Source organism: Anoplolepis gracilipes, chromosome 10 (genome assembly GCF_047496725.1).
Source record: "Anoplolepis gracilipes chromosome 10, ASM4749672v1, whole genome shotgun sequence".
Taxonomy (NCBI): domain Eukaryota; kingdom Metazoa; phylum Arthropoda; class Insecta; order Hymenoptera; family Formicidae; genus Anoplolepis; species Anoplolepis gracilipes.
This window is the reverse complement of record NC_132979.1, coordinates 5,025,440-5,045,813: the sequence shown is the minus strand read 5'-3', so window position 1 is coordinate 5,045,813 and position 20,374 is coordinate 5,025,440. Positions and strand designations below refer to the sequence as shown.

Below are 20,374 nucleotides of genomic sequence, written 5' to 3'. Positions count from 1 at the left end.
CTACGAAACTCATCATATTGCATTACGAAATTACATCCTTTTGCATGTGCAATGTAACTAGCAATAAATGTTCGATATTACACACGCTTTTCCGCATCATCGCACTATATCGATGGACAAGTGTCGAATATATAAACATCTGTTTATATTCATATTTACTCCTGCTTTAGAAGAGACTTCACCAGCGCATCCAATACCGACTTTTTCATAGAAGATCGACAGCACATCCTTTTTTTTCATCGAAACCAATATCCATTCCTAGAAGAATATATTTATGGAATTTATAGAAATTTTATAGAAGATTTTTTTTCGCATCGGAACACTACTGTTCAAACTCCCATCCTATCCCAACGTTCGACGTCCGACGTCCGAGTTTGCGCTCCAGGGCGGCTCGTTTTACACGATGCCGGATATTTTTCTGCCGTAGATACCGGACCTGGCGGTGACGGAGGAGGCGACAAGCCTGAGCATGTCGCAGCTCGAGGACCTCATGGAGGACGACACCGGCGGTCCCGTTCACGGCGGCGACCCGATGCTGTCGTCCCCGCATCTGCCGCCGTTGAGCCCACCTGCGGCCGCCTGTCACCACGGTTTAACCGACGAGGACACCCTCGGCAGTCTGGCGGTGACCACGTCGAATTCCTCGTCCGACATGGACATTGTCGCGTAGCGTCGAAAACCACCGTCGTCCGTCAGCTTCGCGCGCGATCGAGGTCGACTCCCGAAACTTTCATCGTCGCGGATTTTCCGGCTTTTGACCGAGATGATCGATTTAGGTTTGTGTAAGAAATAATTGGAACGCTAATGTATGCGTAAGACATAAAGACAGAAAGCTGCTACATATCATAGATCTTCATCGTGGAAGAAACGGCAAAGAAATTCGCGCCCCACACCATCGGATTTTATTGGAGCGACCGCGCTCACGTGGATTTATTTATCTAAAACTAGTCATCGACTCGAGAGGATCTTATTGCGGAGCACCGGCAAAAGAAATGAAAAGGTATAACCGGATTAGATGTTGCCATACAGAAGATTAAAGGAGATTGCCTCGAATATTTTAATCGAGCAAACGATCATATTTATACTGGAAAAATAATCATTATTGAAGAAGAAATATCGATATTCTTCTGAAATGAAATTACTTGATTAAATTTCAATAAAAATAATTCGTTTTGGAAAATTGACATAATTAGAATGTTTTCATAGAAATACGTACATCGAAATACATTTATCGGACCTCATAAATACTGCCAATTTTCGTAATTATCAAGAATATATAGCGATTACTGGTGCAATATCTTTACTTGTTATTTAAAATGTCATTAATGATTGATTTCATTGTCTCCTAATTAACTATGGACAGCAAGAGCATTTTCGAAGATTCTTTTAACCTGGGAGATCATCAACAAGACTTTAAAGACTAAATTACCGTGACAAGGTATCAAATTCGCGTTACGCGTCCTTGAAGATTCAGTACGCGAATCAGATGGAGGTTTTTCGGGTCGATGACGAGAACCTCAAGAGGTGATCGAGCGTTTTCAAGCTGGCCGGGATCTTTCCAAGTGGCGGTGAAAGTCGTTATCGCCGGGCGACGGAGGAGGAGTTCAGGGTCGTTCCAATTGCGAAGAACGGAGGGCTCGTTGTCACGATTCTAAGAAACGGCTGGCCGTTACACCGATGGAATGCGTGACATCTTACGTGCGTTGTATGTTATGTCAGTGCACCCGAAGGACGCGCTCCTGTCGCGCTTGAGACGAGCCTAAACATTCGTTATCGTCGAGGACGATATGTCGTCACGATGCACATCAGTGATGCGCATTGTATTGCTGGACGACGATTTCTTTAACGAAAGACGAGAAAAGACGTCAAAAGTGCTAACTATATATATAGTTTGTTATGATATTACTTAATCATCGAGAAATTATTTTTGTAGGTTGCGAGATGTGTTGAGAAAAAAATGGTCTCTAAGGGAGATGAGAGAAAAGGAATATTTTTAATAAAATATTTTCTCCAGGGATATATCTCTTCGATAAGAGATATAATTGTTAATATATAAAATTTGTGAAAATGATTGCTTTATATGACACGTCATTGCTTTCGCACGTTTATAAAAATTACGAAATATCAGATCTGTGCTGAAAGAATGGTTTGAAAATAAAAGTAGGAGATTATTAAGATATAAAATTGTTATTAAAAAACAAGATATTGCAATAGCAAAGAATTCATTGAAGAGAAAATCAGATTTAGCGATTCTCTTAATTTTCAATTTATTAAATATATATCAACTTGATATACGAATCGAGTGCCTTTTCTATGGAAATAATCGAAATAAAAACATATTTTCGAAAATATATCCTTCGATTTCAGTATTAAAATTTGTATATGCAATACTACACAGTCGGGAATTTCTTATCCCAGAAATACACAAAGATACGTACAATTTGTCAATATGTAATAGTGTATAAAATCATCTATATAGCAAAAATTTTAAAACTTTATAAAAATTTCTCTTTAAATTATATGGCTTCTCGAGGATTATGAAATTCCCTATGTGTTCATAGAATTATATCATCTTGCCATTATTTTTATCGCAGTCGACATTTTTTCCAATAATCAAAGATACGATGATCGAGGAAACAAATATCAGATAATCATATCAGAATACGAAGTACTAGTACCAAAATAATTTTTAATAAAACTTGATCACATCGTTAAGATAAAAAAAGGGAAGATAAAATAATATATTCCATACGTACACATAAGAGACCTGTATTCAATTGACTATTCGCGAAAAGGCTCATGCAATCTGCCATTAATTGTCCATCGTACAAAGTGGTCTCGCGACAAAGGCGCCCGTCATCGACGTCGATATCGGGGCGATATCGCGTCTGATACCCCGAGTGCAGGCCCGTAGCGGATGAGCGAGTACTACACTCAAGTTCGTTATAAAGTTTGCTAATAGTTATTGTCCTCTCGGCAGCGTGTACATCGTGGCCTGCCTCGTGCGTCGCTCACAGCGAGCATACGGTGGCTTTTGTACGCGACGGCGACGGTCCTTGATTTCATCGTTTACCTTGCGTTCGCCGGGTATAACCCATATTGCCCGAGTCACTACGTCGTCGTCGCCTCGAGCCAAGATCGATGATTGTTCGACCGAGGAATCACCATCGATAAATTATTGCCGCTTGATAGCAAGGGCAGTAATTAAAATATCACCTACTTTTCAGGAGAGAGCGAGAAAAAAAATTGAATATTCGTTATAAAACGGAATATTGGAAGAGAAAGATAAGAGATATTATTTTAAATGCATAAGTCGAACTATTATTAAATATCAAGCAAGTTTTAATTTGATTTTTAGTTTGATAAAAATATGAAAATAAGATATCCTTTTACTAGTTAACCGAATACAGTACATTTGATAAATTTAAAATTAAATATATTTGTTTTTATCAAAAACACAAAAGAGAAACAAAGACTATGAGAATATTCTTTAGGACTATTCTTTCGATTTCTTCTACGAGTGTACTTTCTATGTATTTTCTCGATTAAATGTTTTATAGCTTCAAGCAGTGTTAGGGAAATAATAACAGTTTATACACAGAATATCTAAACACTATCACTCTCTATCCAAACACATTGCTAAATCACAAGTAATAACGGATAACGGCCACTTTTCATTATTTGAAAAGATTAGCGGGAAAAGAAAACATTTTTAAAAGTTATTTTTCCAAAAATAAATATTAATTCTCTTTTTACTCTGTATAAAAAAAATATTAATGAACAATATATTTAATATATTTTAATCATAATGTAATAATTGGTATGACTTGTGAAATATTAATTATATTTAATATCTCAAGCACTCATGTAGTCAGCGGATTTTTTTACGATTAGTAATAACGTGTTTTTTCCAGCTGTCTCATTTATCTATTTCGATTACATAGAAAGTGATAGAGTTAGACATTCCAGACGTGGACTATAGGCAGAAGATCAACATACTGCCCTCGAGTGTGTTCTTATCGCATCATTAGTCCTTAGATAAACCGAGAACTCTCTTTTGTGAAGAAATACATTCTCGTAGTTCATAGTCTAGAAAAACGCTCGTAATTGCGTTTGAAACTTTTTGATAAACGAAACGGTGTCTTATGGATTCAATGGTGCCAGTTTAATCAAGATAAATAAAAGATTAATCTCCTTTGAGATAAAAAATATCTTGTTACATGTGTATATATATATATATAAAATCAAGATATATATCGCCAGAATATACTGTATTACAACCTCTCTCTGAATTTTCTCTCTGAATTAGTTTATATACATAAATATATATATGTCAATTCCTCGATATAAAAATGACATTTATAAAACGCATTGAAACCGGAAGAACCAATGTCACTTCGCGACTCGTTTTCTAAGAGATAAAAGGATAAACTTTTCACATTTACATACAACAGAAAAGCTATATAATAATATATATACGCATATATACATATAATTATTCCCATGATTTTGAGTCGCGGAACGACCTTAACTTTTTCTGGCTTCAAGATGGTCGATGTGTAAGGTACTCATAGAAGAATGTTTTTGTATCCAATACACGATACCCACTCGCGCAGGTCGCAAGTTTTTAGTATACGATCTGTAACTCATCTCGAGGACACTTCTTCGTCGGTACATACTCCAGGTATATATACTTTCTTACGAGGTCTATGTAAACAAATTACAGCAGGTTGGAAACGCGCGCGCGTTGTTGTGCAGAGTATTCTCGTTTCTCGCAAGCGTGACTGAACAAACGAGCAAAACGTTGCAAGCGCAACGGCAACTGCAGTTGCTCTCGGAGACTGCGATGCCCTGAGGCTGATATGTCCATTAACAAATCATTCCGTTCGCGATATATGAATTTATTGCGCAACGCAATGTTGTCGTGCGCACATACACACGTCGTAGCGAGTAATTTTATATTAGCATTGTCAACGTATGTTCTTGTTGATTAATTGTTGTTTAATTTCAACTGCGAGAAAGCTCGACGAACATCAGATATAGAACGTACGCGCGCGCAAGAGAATGAAATAGAGAGAGAGAGAGAGAGAGGAGAGGTTTTGTAAGAAATATATTTTAAAAACCTTTGAAGAAAAACTCTTTCTCCTTCTTCCTCTCTTGCGTTCTCAAGCTGTAAAAATTAATTAGGAAATTTTATGTAGAACACTCGGCTATTTTTAACGCTTCATCGCCTACAAATTCTTTTGTAATTGTTAAGTTAATTTTTCTTTGAACAAAAATTTGATTAAATGTCACTTTTTCCGCTTTACTCTTTCAATTTCTTACATTAATGTAAGAAATTACCAAATTAAATAAAGAATAAGGTTTCAGTCTTTATTTGCAGCTTCAAAACTTAATCTCAATAGGGATGCTTTTCTCTTTCATTATTTACAATTGGATAAATTATTAATATAAAATTTGATTTTTGTTCAGGAAAAGTAGACTTCAAATTGATCAAAGAATAGTCTGTCTACAAATACGTTCCTCCGGGACGTCCTATACTTAAGCATCAAAATTGGGTATAAGGTCAGCGAGCGAAAGAAATTTCGTGCTTCGAGTGATTATCAAAATTCGCCGAAGGTTCTTTCGCAAAATCAGACCAACTCGCAATTCCGTGCACGAGCCGCGCGATGCGGAATACGTAACGATTCGACGACACGGTGCACTCGCCTCGGGTCAAAATAATGGGGGGAGATGAGAGAAGGAAGAACGCTAACTCCCCCGTTGTCGGTGTTATGTAACCACCGGGGAAAAATAAATAATCCGAGTACACGGCGTGCGCCTAAGGTAAATAGTGATTCCGGTGGCTCGCGAAAAACTTTCTTGTCGAGGACGCTTTCTTGTCCATGTTTAAAAGGGGCTTGTTAGGACTTTTGGCGAGGACGTGACTTTGCTCGCAAGAGAGTTCGGTCCGAGATTCGGTGAGAAATTTCACGCGTGCGAAATATTCGTCGTTTCGTGCAGACGTGAGGATCGGTATCATTAAATATACATTTTATTTTTCCGAGTAGGTAGAAATTAGAAAAATAAAACATACACAACTCACTTTTCGTTTTCATTAAGCATTCGGTGTTTAATAATTGATCGATGGCAAAAAATTTAATTAAAGTTGACATTGTTTCTTCATCGATATATCGAAGCAACGCGATGCCGTCAAAAGTTGCAAATTTTTCCGTCTCAAAACGCCAAAGGCTATTGCCATCGTGAATACATAACGAAAGTTAAGTATGCAATAATGATTAGCAGACATAACTGGTTTGCGAATCTCGAAATAGGTCATACCCCTAGGGTACGTCATTTATAGAGAGAGTGCTGCCTACCTTTAAACTCAGAACGAAACTAATTTCTGTCGGAACGAAATTTCACGACAATGTGCAATGGCGCGTTACGGAAGACGTATTGGAAATTTATCCGAACACAGCTGTATATTCATTTGTTTCCGAATATAATATTTCTTTGATGCATATTGATGTTGCAAGAATAATTTTCAAATTTTAAGAAAAAAGATATTTAAATATCACGTTAACAAGAAATTTTCTTTTCTTTATTTCTATAGTTTATTTTTATAGCTCTTTACAATTTTATATTAAACAAATTATTGAATTATTTTAATGTTCAATATTAAATTTATTTATTTATTCGTTAGTACGATTTTTCACATTTTGCGCAAGATTTTTTTTTTGAGAAGAGATTTTGTTAGATTAATTTTTTAATATAAATTAAATTAATATAAATAATAATAATTTTTTCAAGTACTTATGTATTAATTTAATATAAATATTGCGAGATTGTATTATGAATGCTTTTTGCTTATTCGGAAATTCAATCTCTCGAACATACATTTCGTCGCACGAAACGACGACAATCCAAGTTTTCGAAGTTCACCGATGCTGACGTTGCAAGTTTGCGAGTCGTCCATCGCGAATCGGTATCATTTGCATGCGGGTACATAACGCGACGACAATGAGAATAAAAACGAGAGAGAAGATGAGGGCGAAAGTACGAGGCAGGTGCGCCGACCATAAATAAAAGACATTGCTGCCGATGTTACGTGCTATAGAACGAGATTGAAAATTCCGCAAACGCGGAATATATATGTGCGTTTCTCTCGTCCAATCGAAGCCCTTCGCGACATCATCAATGCATTACTTTTTTAAATATATTTACAAAATTTTACGATTCATTTATTCGCGAAAAATTTAAAAGTTATCAACATTTTTTTTTAATTGTCAATTTTTCTTTCATCACTTTCGTTTGATGTCAATCTTTCTGTTTTTGTTTTTTAATTTGGATATCTGAAAATTGAAGGAAAATATAATCTTTATCGGTGGTATTTATATTCCGGCGCTCATGTTTATATGTGGGTTTCCCCGTAAGTTTCACCGTCTCGTGAATAAAACATCGACGCGGACCAGGCCGAGGACAAGCACGCGCTCGCAATGAGCCGCGCGTGTCGCGTGTTTTAACACGCATTGGGATTGTACATATCCCGGTAAGCCGGTTTGACTAGGCTTTTCTCCATCGTCGGTGTTTTTGCCACGCACTTTTATCGTTCGTTCGAGCACGCCGCATTCGCTCGTTGACAGCCAATAGTTAACGGTGCCATAAGCGTGTCACGCGAACGGCGAATTTAAATATCGTCGCGCATCGGCAGCGCGTGTGCAGTTTTAAAGACACGCTCGTGTCAAATGATCACGTTTTCGCAGAGAACCAATTTTGTAATACTGTTCTTGAATCTTATAGATATAATTTTATCAAAATTTCATTTTTTTTTTTCTTTTTTTTTTACTTATATTTTTATTTTTAATATCTTGATCAAGTTTGAATCTTTTTTATAAAGTACATTCGCCTCTCGTAGATCTGCCACTCGTGACAGAATCGTTGGAGGAATCGCGGGAATTATCGTTGACGCGCGTATTTCTCGTCGAATTTCCTCCGAGCGCAGCCTCCTCGACGCAAAATTGCGCGCACGCTTCGCAAGCACAGATAAATCTCCTCTAGACGTCGAGCCCTCGCAAGCGAGAGAGCATATCCCGACCGATATCGTATCTCGAAACGGACGCGTAAGTCAATACTCCTGGAATGCGAAAAGACGTTTTCCGCCGAGCGAGTTTGCAGGAAGCGAGATCATTTCGACACGCGAGAAGAGATCCGCGATCTTCTCGCAGCCCTCTATCATAACGTGTGTGTGTTGTGCGTGTGCGTGTGCGTGTGCGTGTGTGTGCGCGCGCGTGTGTGTGTGTGTGTGTGAGATACGATAAAGTATACACCCAATAGATATAAGCGAATAAGTACAATATGTAGGCTAGGAAACGTGCGAAGAATATATTTTCGAAAGTATTTTATGAAACGAAGAATTTTGCGCTATGCAATATTAAGTCTTGCATCTTATCCTGTATTTATCCTTCTCGATTCGATAGTTATTAATGATTTTTTTTTTTTTTTTTTTTTTTTTTGACAAATATAAATAAAATACGTGCGAAAAATACATGTAACGGTGCCTATACAAGAAAAGTGTGAAAGATAAAGCGAGAATGGTGTTATCAATTTTCATAGTTTAATTGTTGACAATTCGAGAGAGATAGATGCGGAAAAGCGAATATATAATGTTAATTATATCGATAGTAATAGTAATAATAAAAGTTATCGTTATTGTTGCGCGTCGTTAATGATACGTTTTGAGACGATACTTTATTATCCGTCATTGTTACATCGACGTACCGTCATTGGCGACGTGACGTCTCCATGTCGATGACTATCCATTGTTATCATTTACTATTGTACAATTATTAGGGCGTGCAATTACGATCATGTAATTATAATCGTTATAAATACATGATGACGAAGCCAAGCGAATCGGAACTGTATTATGTTCGATGATGATTGGTCGTGATGGCGAAGCAGATGAATTATGTTATGTTATGTATATGTTTTACTCGTTGTTACTCGCGATATTACAGTTGCAATTTTCGTAGAAGTGGTTATGACGCAGTGCCTGACAAAATGAAGATAAAGGATGACGTTACTGAATTGTGAAGTTTATTTATTCATCAGCATAATCGCCTCACTCCTATTTTCATCTCCTTTTCTGGCATCATCGAAATCCGCTTATTAGATATGCAGATTATGCACAGCTGACACAAGAAGTGATATATACATTGTTTTATGTTCGCCGATAAATTTTATTGAAACGTTTTATTATATCCTTTGTAAAGAAATTTACGGTCGGTTAGATTAATGATTGCAAACGATCTTATAAATTTATTCAAATCGAGAACACGTAGATTTTGACAGATTTGTCTTTTATTTTTAAGAAAAAATTTTCATGTATAATTAAGTCTACAATTTTTAAATTGAAATTTTTACAACACTACAACACTACTTTTATATACTACAAATTTAATCTGCAAACATCACGTAGTCAAGAACACCGCAGAGCCTTAAATATTTAATCAACTTGATTATCATTGAAGCGGATAATCTACGTTCATTTGAAATTCTTAATTTTCCACGAGTTATCTACATTGCGACGGGTCAATAACCCGCCGACGGTGAAGAAAAGTGCGCGCTTAGTGGCGATATAAAATTCAACGTCCAGGAGTTGAGTTAATCGCAGACCCGGGACCCTTTCAAAGGCGAGACTTAAGACGAAGTAAAAAATGAGGGGAAGGGGAAAGAAGGTGAGAATTAGAAAAATGGCAAAGAAGCCGAGAACACAAGAACACAAAAATGAGGCATAACGAGAAAATTCATCGAGATTACCCTATATCTCCTCGGTGTTTCTACAGTTTCCGAGTACGAGAAGACCGCATCTTTATCCCATTTCGTCCTCGCTATAATTCCTTCATTCAGCGGTAACGAGCGATCACGAGGAGGAAATGCAATTTGCTGTGACGACGGACGGAAATGGGCTTCTCGAGTGGTTTCGGCGTCGGTCAGGTCAGCGCATAGGGCGAGGAGGAGGTCAAGGCTGATACAGGTTCCCCTATATGGCTAATCGTATAGCTCCGGGCTAAGGAGGAAATAATGCTCGATTATTCGCTTATATCTGATCTTTCGAATTGACCGCGTGATATTATTAAAAGAGTATAATGTAGCAATTAATCGCTATTGTTTTTCTCTCTATTAGTGAAAAGTATTTCTTATCGTATTTACACAAAATGAATTCATAATCTCGCATTTGCTCGTTGAAAATTTCAAGGAAATTTCGTAAAAAGTTAATGAAAATGGTGATTGTGTTGGTATTTCTAGAAAAAATATATTATACGTTTTATTTGACATTACATTAACTCTTCATAATTATATTAATTTTATGTTGAAATTTATTTTGTGAGGCTCAAGTATTATACGCAGAGATTATCTATTTTTATAAGAGTATGTAGACCTTTTTAGCATTAGGTTGTATCGCGTGATAAAAATTTAGTCAGATATAATGACACGTGTCTCGAAATTTTTAATACCATTTTTTATCGTCGCGATAAGAGTTCAATGAAAGGTCGCGCGAGTTAAGATAATTAGTTTGATATCACACACACAATTTTTGTAAATTTAATAACACTCTTTCGCGAAGCACGTGTCTTATGGTTCGCAATTTTAATGATAGGTTACCGGGTGCTCAAGGTTGATGCACGAGAGACACATATGTCGCCGAGCATTATGATTAACAATACACGCGAGGCATCAATCTAGAATGCGCATTTCTATGTAAACAAAATCAGTGTTCACGTAATAACTCAATAACCAAAATTGTGAAAAATAATGTTTATCGCATAATATTGTCGTTAATTTCTACAAATATTATAAAATCCTTGAAATATTTATATTTATAATATTTGTATTCATTATCGAGAAAATAATTTAGCGTAACCAATCAATCGTTTTATAATTTGGCAAACAAATAATGCGAATAATGATGTTTTAATTGACTGATAATCGCATCGAGCAACAAGCATACACCACTGTCGGCTCGTTTTACAGGATCGATAATTACGGGCGACTCTTTTACGATGTCTGGCTACCTTCATTTCCAACACTGTCCCCGAACCTGTCCCGGCCAATACTCCTACACCCTTTGCTACCAACCCTTTGCTACCTAGCCCACCAACCCTCCTCCCGCTCGACACCAGCGTATAATGGATCGGTTCAATTTACTCGGCGCTGCCTACGGTGCCACGATCCCGTGCCGTGGAAAATGGAAAAATTCCGGGAGTGCGAGAACGAGGAATGGTAGACCGGGAGCTGTTCGCTGAGAACGAGGCTGTTGTATGCGTCTCCATCGGGGAAACGACGAGATTTCATTATAATGGAGGAGAGCCTCGCGGCAAAGTGCGAAGTCTCGCGGCAGGTCTATCCTCTGGGGATAAAAGAAATTGGCGGGAATTATGTCGGAAAGTGTCTAGGGTTAAAAAGAGAGGGAGAGAGAAAGAGAGAACAAAAGTTGAGAGACCGTACGACTACGGAGGTTTGTTTAATCGATGCGTGCCGAAGGGAATTGTATAAACACGAAGATAAAATCGCCACGTTACCCGGATGTGATATTACATTCACTGAAAAAATTGTATCTTTATTGTAATATTATTGTTTGGAAAACACTCTGCCAGAGGTTTATCATTAGAATATATTATAAGCCCTCTTTTAATTTTTTTTACTTGCATTCGGGAAAACTTGCCTTTTAATTTTGTATTACGTATTCAAACTTTCCTTTTAACTTTATATTACGTATTCAGTTTAAAAGACACGAATATATGTAAGTCTGCATATTTTCATAAACTCACACGGTTTCATAGCAGCAACGATTAAAATATATAAATGAAACTCTTATTACATGTAAAAGTTACACGAGTTCACGTATTCGTAAAAGAAATTTGATTACGCGCAAGAAAGAAAATTGTTAATTAGGCCACGCAATTGAAAGTATTATATATTACATTTATATACGAAAAGACGGGAATTGGTGCATGACTCTTAAGTATGCCACTATGCAAGTGTCCTTTAATTAATGCACATTTATATCTATGCCAAGAAAATCGCAAATGAGGATAAACACGCAACTTATTAATATTTTCTTTGGAGAAAGGAAGAGAGAGAGAGAGAGAGAGAGAGAGAGAAAGAGATTAACGCGTGGGCATGCTCAACGTGAGAATGTTAGTTTTTACAGAGAGACGTCGGTCGTAAATTTAACATTGCAAAATGTCATCTCGTATAGTTCTTTACTGCACGGCGACGATGATGCAGTGGTTATTGTCGGAAACGATGATAACTCTCAGTTACTCCATGAATTTCCGTATTACGATAATTTCTTCTTACGTCAGACCGCCTCTCCGTTTTTTACGAAGATAAATATTTGCATTATTAGCATGTAACTTAACTCTTTATTGCGAAAAGTTATCGTCAGATGAGATTCACCATCATGGAGGGCACGTTATATCCACTTTGCATTTTTACATGCATTGAAAAAATTTTCGCACTCTAAATTCATACTTTCATATAAAGTATATATATATGTATATATATATACATATATATATATATATATATATATGTATATACTTTAGCGATTTTTAATTTTTAAAAATATTTAAATTAATAATAATTATTCTTTTCTACGTAAATATCTTTTACATTTCTGGTTACGCGAATTCTCTTATGCAATACGATATTTTTTGCCATTAATTTGTCGTATCTGCGGAAAATGAAGATTGCTCGCATTAATTTTTATAGACAAACTCGGCCATTTATGTGAGACTGTCGTATACCACATATTTATGTGGGAACTTTTAAATTTAATATGAAGAGCGATTTAACTGGACACAGCACTGACGTATACATGGTAAAAAAAATCACTTTCTTACATATCCACTGTTAGTTTAATATACGTTTCAATTTAATTTTTCGAGCGTTATAAAAACTTGAGAAAAATCGCGATCAATTCTGCGTATTCAACTTCCGAGTCTCATGTAATACTTCTTCAAGGGAACGAAATAGCCTGGATTTTCTACTGAATGAAAATATTTTCGCTGAAATTTATAAAGAAAACTATCGATATGATAGTTCTGTAATATGTTATGATATTCCTATGTTTTAAAAATTCTAATAATAGCAAAATTATCGTGAGAAGAAAAATAGACAAAAATGTTAAAATTATTTTTTAAAATTTAATGAAGCGATAAAATCTGAGCTTTTCTGCAATAGTTCAAAACTTTATTTAATTTATTAAAAGCAATTTTTTGATAAAAAAACTCATTGTTAATAATCGTTATAAAACATTGCTATATATCGCATAGGAATTCCAACTTTCCCGCGAAATTGAAAAAAATTCGCATTTATGATCGACGAAGAATTTTCCATGGAAATAAAACTCGGCTCCGAGAAATGTCAGATTGCTGACGTTCCGCTTTAGAAATCTTTATCAGCGCGATATGACGAAAGCGTCGTGCGAGGAATTGACATAGAGTTAGAAAGATATTTGCTTAATTAATTAATTATCTACATCAGACAACGCGGGCCAACATCTGGCTATTTATTTCCCCGACAACGAGTCGCTGCGGCATAAATTTCAGGGATTAAAGTTACATCAGGTAAGCATTAAAGCGTCGCATCCTGTAAAATGGAACCGGCAGAATATAACGGGTGACGAGATGTAATCATACAAAGGCAAAATATTATATACAAGCTAGTAAAGTAAAATTAATTTCCTAATTGAAATTTTTTAATCATCTTGCTCACGCACGTTTGCGATTTAATTGCTGTCGTCCGATTATGTACGTATGATGCGTTATCAATTATACATGCTAAATGCAGATAAAGTTTGCGATAAGGCGATGTATTTCAGAGTGAATTCATATAATTTATAATGGAAAAAAGGGAGCGATTTTTTTAAATCTTGTATTTCATATAAATTAATTATGAATAAAATTTTTGCGCAGAGTTTTATTTTTATTATTTTTTAAATATTTTTATATTATATATCTTTTATATTTTTTTATATCTGATTTTATATTTATATTTAAGAGAGAAAAATGATGAAGAATTTGTTTTGATTTAACGCTCGATGTACTTTAAGTCATTACTTTCTTCCGAATCTTTCCTCTTCGGTTTAAGGATCAATTAATTTGGATTAGCTTGCGAATCACCTGGGTACATGCCTTAAGCCCCTTGACTTTGTAGAGGTCGCAGGTTAATAGAAAATTCGGATACGGTGGTATTTCGAGATAAATAAGAGAAATTAACTCGAACGAACAAGATAAGCCAAGGCGATTTTCGCGACGTCAACTTTTGCGAAAGTGAAATCCTTGAAAGTGGAAACTATTGTAGCTGTGTGCAAAAAATTCTCTTTTTTTGTTATTGTAATTAAAAAGAGAAAGAGAGGAGTGCAATTTGTTTTTTTTTCCATTATGTTGTAAATTATTTGAAGAATAATCTTGTTTATTTTTATTACTTCTTAAATAAGTTCGAAAATAATTTATTAGATATGCGAATGAAATGTACGTCATAGATCTAGGCACCTAGTATAGTATTTAATTAACGTATTTTCTAAGTACTCACACTTTTGGCAACCTTCCGAGTTTTTTTCGAGAATGTTTTTGCGTTTTTCATCTTCATGCAGCATTTGCTGTGATTCAACGAGATGTTTCTTTGACGTCTTCATCGTTTCTTTCGTCGCTTTCGTGTCGAGGAAATATCTCTTAAGCAGCTTCCACTGTTTCGCAAAAAGGTACCTATTCCTCGAATCAAGGTATCTTCTCGATTTTATCTCTCCCTTTTGTGTATATATATATATATAAAATATATCTTCTCCTTATATATTTCTTCTCCTTTCTCTTTCTCTGTCTCTTTCGATTTCGCATCTTCAATCTCCTTTTTCAAATCGTTCGCGTAAAAGATGTTTTTTACTGGCAAGAAGGAAGAACCTAAGAAGCTAGAATGATTAACGAGAAGTCGAAGAGATCGACTTCGTTTTGCACTCGGTTTTCTGTGAGTTAATTTTACGTGATGTGTCTTCGTTTCTTTTTACGCTGGATAAAATTAAAAAGTAATTTTTAAGCTATTTATTTGTATTTTTGATATTGATATATCGACTTTTTCCTACATCAAGTCTTGATGAAATCTCTAATATTTTAAATTCTAATTTTGAAACGTATAACAATCTCCATAACTGCATTATCACAGATTAAACGGAAATCGTCAGGAATATCCTGATGGAAATGAACTCAACTCTCATCCGTAATGAATTGTTAAGCGGATTACACCGAGTTGTTCGGATTAACTTTATCCGAAACGAGGCATCCGTAATAGTCTATAAGAAAGTTCTGTATTTTTCTCGTTAATTCGAACGAAACATACCACCCGATAATGAGCCGTAAGTCGATTCCGCTATTGCATTTGCAGCAGCGGAAAAGAATCTTGGCGCGAGAGAACGAGATTTAATTTAAAACAGTTCAGAGAATATCGATAAATGGAAAATAATACTTGTGCGAATTGGAGGGTGACAGGAGAAGGGAGGCGAGATCTCACTTTTCTTTAATCGAATGCTCTCTCTCCCTTCTCTCTCTCTCTCTCTCTTTCTCTCTCTCTCCCCCCCCCCCTCTCCTTCTCTCCTTCCCTCTCTCCCTTTCTCGACAAAACTTTCGGGGACATTCGTCATTTTAACGATGGTTTTATTGCGGATCTTGGAAATATGTTTGGGATCTGCTTCTCCAGATGCCTTGTAAATTTTACTCGTATATTTGCTTCGCGGCACTATTTCGTCGGTTAGAGGGAATTATGGCGTTTTATACTGTGGGATGTTGCACGTTATATATGCAGCATTAAATTGAATCGATGATATTCATATTTTTTTCAACAAAGATAAAAATTATCTTTGTAAATAAAATTAGTCTTCCTATTGCATTTTTTGTATATTTTATATTATGTTATTATATATTTAATGTATATTTTATGTTTAATGTCCATATACTGTTTATATTTATTTATTATATTTAATTTAAGATTAAATGTTATTGTTTGATATTAAATAGTATTAATGTTAAACAATATTAATATTTAATATTAATGATTAAATCTTAATTATGAAATTCATATACATATACATACATACATATATATATATATATATATATATATATATATATATATATATATATATATATGTATATACATATTCACTAAACTAAATATGATTACATCTATGTATGTATATCATTATTTTTAATTTACATAAAATATATAATTATTCTAAAATAATGAAATGCTCTTGTGTGACGAGCAAATATCGATCAAATATTTCCTGGAAATTGTCGAATCGACGGCGCGTAAAGCCCGGTTACGGATCGACCTAATGGCTTAACGAGGATTTTATTGCGAGCACTGTAAATTTCCCGCGCTCCAACGACGCCAATGTATCGTTCGTAGTATCGCACATGTGCAACTCGCCGCACTTCCTACGCGAGAAATCCGGAGAAAATTCGTCCTTCTGGCGAATGTCGATCGTCGTGACCAATGATGCGTTCCTCGTATCCGCGAATACCGTATCGGATATTTCCTGACAGACCGCGCGTGCGTCCTCTGCTCCACTTCTTGTATGATTTTTTCTTTTTGGCATGCGAGTCCGACGCGTGTTTAACATACTTTTTTCCTTCCGCGGACGGAGAAATTCCGCGACATAAAAGTATTTTAATTTCCGGTTGACTCATTCTGTCGCGCGCGTTAATTACCTTCGGTTTTCATGCTCCCGCAATCTGAATGTTTTAAACCGAAGAACTAGATCGAGTTCTTATTTAGAATCGTTTCGAAGATTCTCGATTGAAGTTGTTACATTCATAAAATCATAAAAAGATATAAAATTATTTGCAATAATTTTGATATCAATTATCACTCTCGTTATTATTCAATAACGAAGGTGATAATTAATATTCCAATATTTTGCATTTTTAAAGTATTAATATTTTTATTTTAAATTATGTCGTTGAAGATTTTTCATTGTTTAGACGTATAGTATAGGAATTTTAATAAATTATTAAGTTGTTGAATAAGTTTTTTTAAAAATTTATATTTAAATTTTTAATGTTTATATTATAATTATTTTATTTCGCAGCTTACGCACATAATCTACGGCGTTCCATTAACAATAATTAGACGCAATTTCCGTCGGTCGGCGTCATGCTGTCATGGTTTTCTTCTTGCCGATGGGAACGACAGCCAGCCAGCCAACTCGCGGGCGAATTTGTAACGCGGCCAAGGGCTGAAAAATATGTGCGAGGATTGGGGTTGACAAGGGTGCGATCCACGGAGAAGGGATACGGGCGGGAGAGGGACGAGGGAAGACGAGACTCCTCGGCCGGATAGAGCGGAACGACGAAGGAATGGGCTCGCGAAGTTAGTGCCGACATTAAAACCACGGAATGGACTTAACGACTCGTGGCGTGTCGGTGGCTGCGACCATTCCGTTCCCGTTTCAACTCCCTCGCCCATTGCAGAAACGCCGTCCACCTTCTCCTTTTTATTTCCCCGCGTTGTCCCCTTCGCCGCCTCTGTCTTGCTCGGCGGCCTCTCGCGCCCCTTGTCGAAGGAAGAAGAGGAATCGTGGCAAGCGGCACGGAAGGAAGATCCTTCCTTCCTTCCTTTCGGAATTACCCTCGAGTGATCCTTCACGAAAATTAACTCCCTCGACTGTGCCCGGGCCCGGCTTCTTGAAATATCGCGCTTTACTCTGTTGTCGCCCGGATGACTGCGCGAAATGGCGGTAATTTGCAGTGATTGTGATTTCTGACATTTCTTATCGCGTAGATTTTCGTTATTGTGTTACGAGAAAATTAAACATGGAAAATTAGTATTGACGAGAAATGCGAGAATATTACTTTTGATATTTTTTATTAAATTATTATTTTATTTTGAATTATTTCAGTTTTGTATCTGCCGGGCTCTCGTTGTCCGCGCGCGAGCAACATTTTATTTCCATTTGAATTGATTGCAGTAGAACATCACGGGCCGCGTTGCAAAATGCAAAACGTAGTTCGTTATTCCTAGTATTTTTCATTATTACAGGCTACAGTTGTCAGTTATTTGTTTAGCACACGTCGCGCGCGGACGTGCGCGCGCGCGTAATATATTAATTAATATTGCAAACAATATTACGCGCAAATAATTACGAGAAATGGTCCGCCTGGTATTTCGCCAGTAGAGAACCGAGACAAATATACCGACTTCGATAATAATGCATAAATTTGTTCTCGGCGCTCTTTAAATGCGCGTCAACGTCCCTATCTTTAAGCGATCTCTTTTTTTTTTCTCTTCCACAGCGCGGTGCACCTTCGTTGCCCTTTTTTTGTCGTCTTTTTAGCCCTTCGACCTATCTCCAGCCGTTATCGAGATGCGGGCGTCGGTGCGGACGACGAATAAAAAATACATGGTAGCGAAGGGTGGCTGGTGGCAGCGACGCGAAAAGCGGCTCTTTTTTCTCCGAGATAATAGTGATACGAACCTTTCTTCGCGACGTTGAGGTGGTCGAACCAAAGTTTTTTGCCTAGACTGTCGTTACTGAAGGAACGGCAAAGGCAAATACGACGATCATTAGGAGTTAATTAATTTTTTCTCTGCCTTCTTCAAGCTTCCTTTCTTTCCGACAATCACACCGACGCGACATAAAAATTACCTACCAACTTTTCCTAGATGCCGGAGATAGATCGGAAGTCGTTTCCTCAAAGTGTTTCATGATATCGAGGACAGGAAGGTTATTGATTGAGTTACTATATATATAGTTATTATATAATTATTTTTTAAGTCGATTGAATAAATCTACGAAAATTAATGTTTACAAACATTTACAAATCGTTTGTGCCACTTAGAGATTTATTATCTTTTTTTACATAGGATAGTTCGATGGATTAATTATTTTTATAATGGATATGTATAAATTAATTTCTACGTCTGACAAACTTCAGCTTATATAATTATCTTGAATGATTCATTTCAAAGAAGCAAACATTAGAAACTACAATAACAAAATTATATAAAAATTTTATAAATTATATTATATCTATATTATTTATATAATTTCTATAAAATTTTTAAAATAATAGTTTAGCAATATATAAATAATGTAAAATTTTTAAATAATTTAGTGATATATGAACGTTCTAAAAAGTTATTACTTAATAATTAAATTTGGCGATAGAATTCTCACTGCTCTATTAGACATGTTCAAAATTCCCAAGAGGGCGGCTAAAGTTGTTAACGTCTCTCCGACCGAGAAGAGACGAAAGCGTCAAAGCCCGTTCAGATTTTTTTCTGTGAGATGCCGTCTCGTTTTGCACCTTGCCTTTAAATGGTATTCCCCAAGCAAAAGGAACGAGCTGAAGCTAAACGGTTGAGGAAACGAAGAGGTCTTACTGAAAGAAAGAGCGACACGACAAAGGAGCGCTCTGCTTTCTCTCCGCAAATCGCAGGCCTTTCTTCTTGCGCGTATCGATCTTATTTCGATTCTCATTTTCTACACATGTTCTTTTAGCCGTCGTTGTACCGATACGAGATGATTCACTGTACGGCGACCGGTATTTAATATCGACACTTGATGCACGCGCGGCGATTTTGGACGTTCGCTACGTGTTTCACATATATATGAGCGACCTCTTTAATATTCCGCTATCGTATGCGAACGGACACGAATTCGGTCAGCATTCGGCCGAAATTTTGTCGAAAAGTGTCCGCAATATACGCCAAATGTTTTCGATTTCGATCGGTTTTATTCCTGTTTCTCTCGCGTTTACTTTTAGCATTGTAGAAATGGAAACCTGAAAAAAAAATTAACAGCATTATTAAATATATTTTTTCTCTTATTTCAATACAAGACATTTTCAGTAAAAGCAAATTATGCTTAGAAAATGTTAAACAAAAGTTTAGAACAAATAAGTGAATTATGTGTTAGTAGTTATACATATATTAGTAATATATTTAATTGCAATATTATGCATCTATTAAAAATTCAAAATTCTTCAAAAGTCTTTATTAAAACATACAAATTGATCGAGTAGAAACGTATGAGAACTTTAAAAAAAAATGCATTAACTTCCAAGTTTGTAAAGATTCTTTTGGCACCTTCTTTTTCATCAAAAAAAAAAAAAAGATTACATATAAAATTTTTAAATAAAGTTGGTAGAGCTTTCCACAAGTTTGATCAACGTTTCAACATAGGGAAGATAGTCTTAATAAAAGGATAAAAGGTCGAAAAAGAGAGAAAGGGAGAAAGATTACGAAATGAAATTCAGGACGCCGTGGACGTTCCGGAATATAAATATACTCGACGCGAGCTCCTGGATAATACATATATTATGACAGGTCC

At 36.0% G+C, this 20,374-nt stretch overlaps 1 protein-coding gene across 2 annotated transcripts in view; it reads left to right on the top strand.

Annotated features, from left to right (window-relative positions):
* Positions 1–20,374, top strand: part of Mitf (transcription factor Mitf) — a 144,117-nt gene that overhangs the window by 93,053 nt on the left and 30,690 nt on the right. Inside the window, exon 7 of one of the 2 annotated variants that reach the window (XM_072901106.1) lies at positions 428–9,066. The exons of the other annotated variant lie outside the window; for it this stretch is intronic. Within the exon in view, the coding sequence (XP_072757207.1) occupies positions 428–670 (243 nt within the window). The 3' untranslated portion in view covers positions 671–9,066. Of the gene's footprint in view, positions 1–427; positions 9,067–20,374 lie in introns of those variants that run through there. 2 annotated transcript variants of the gene reach the window in all.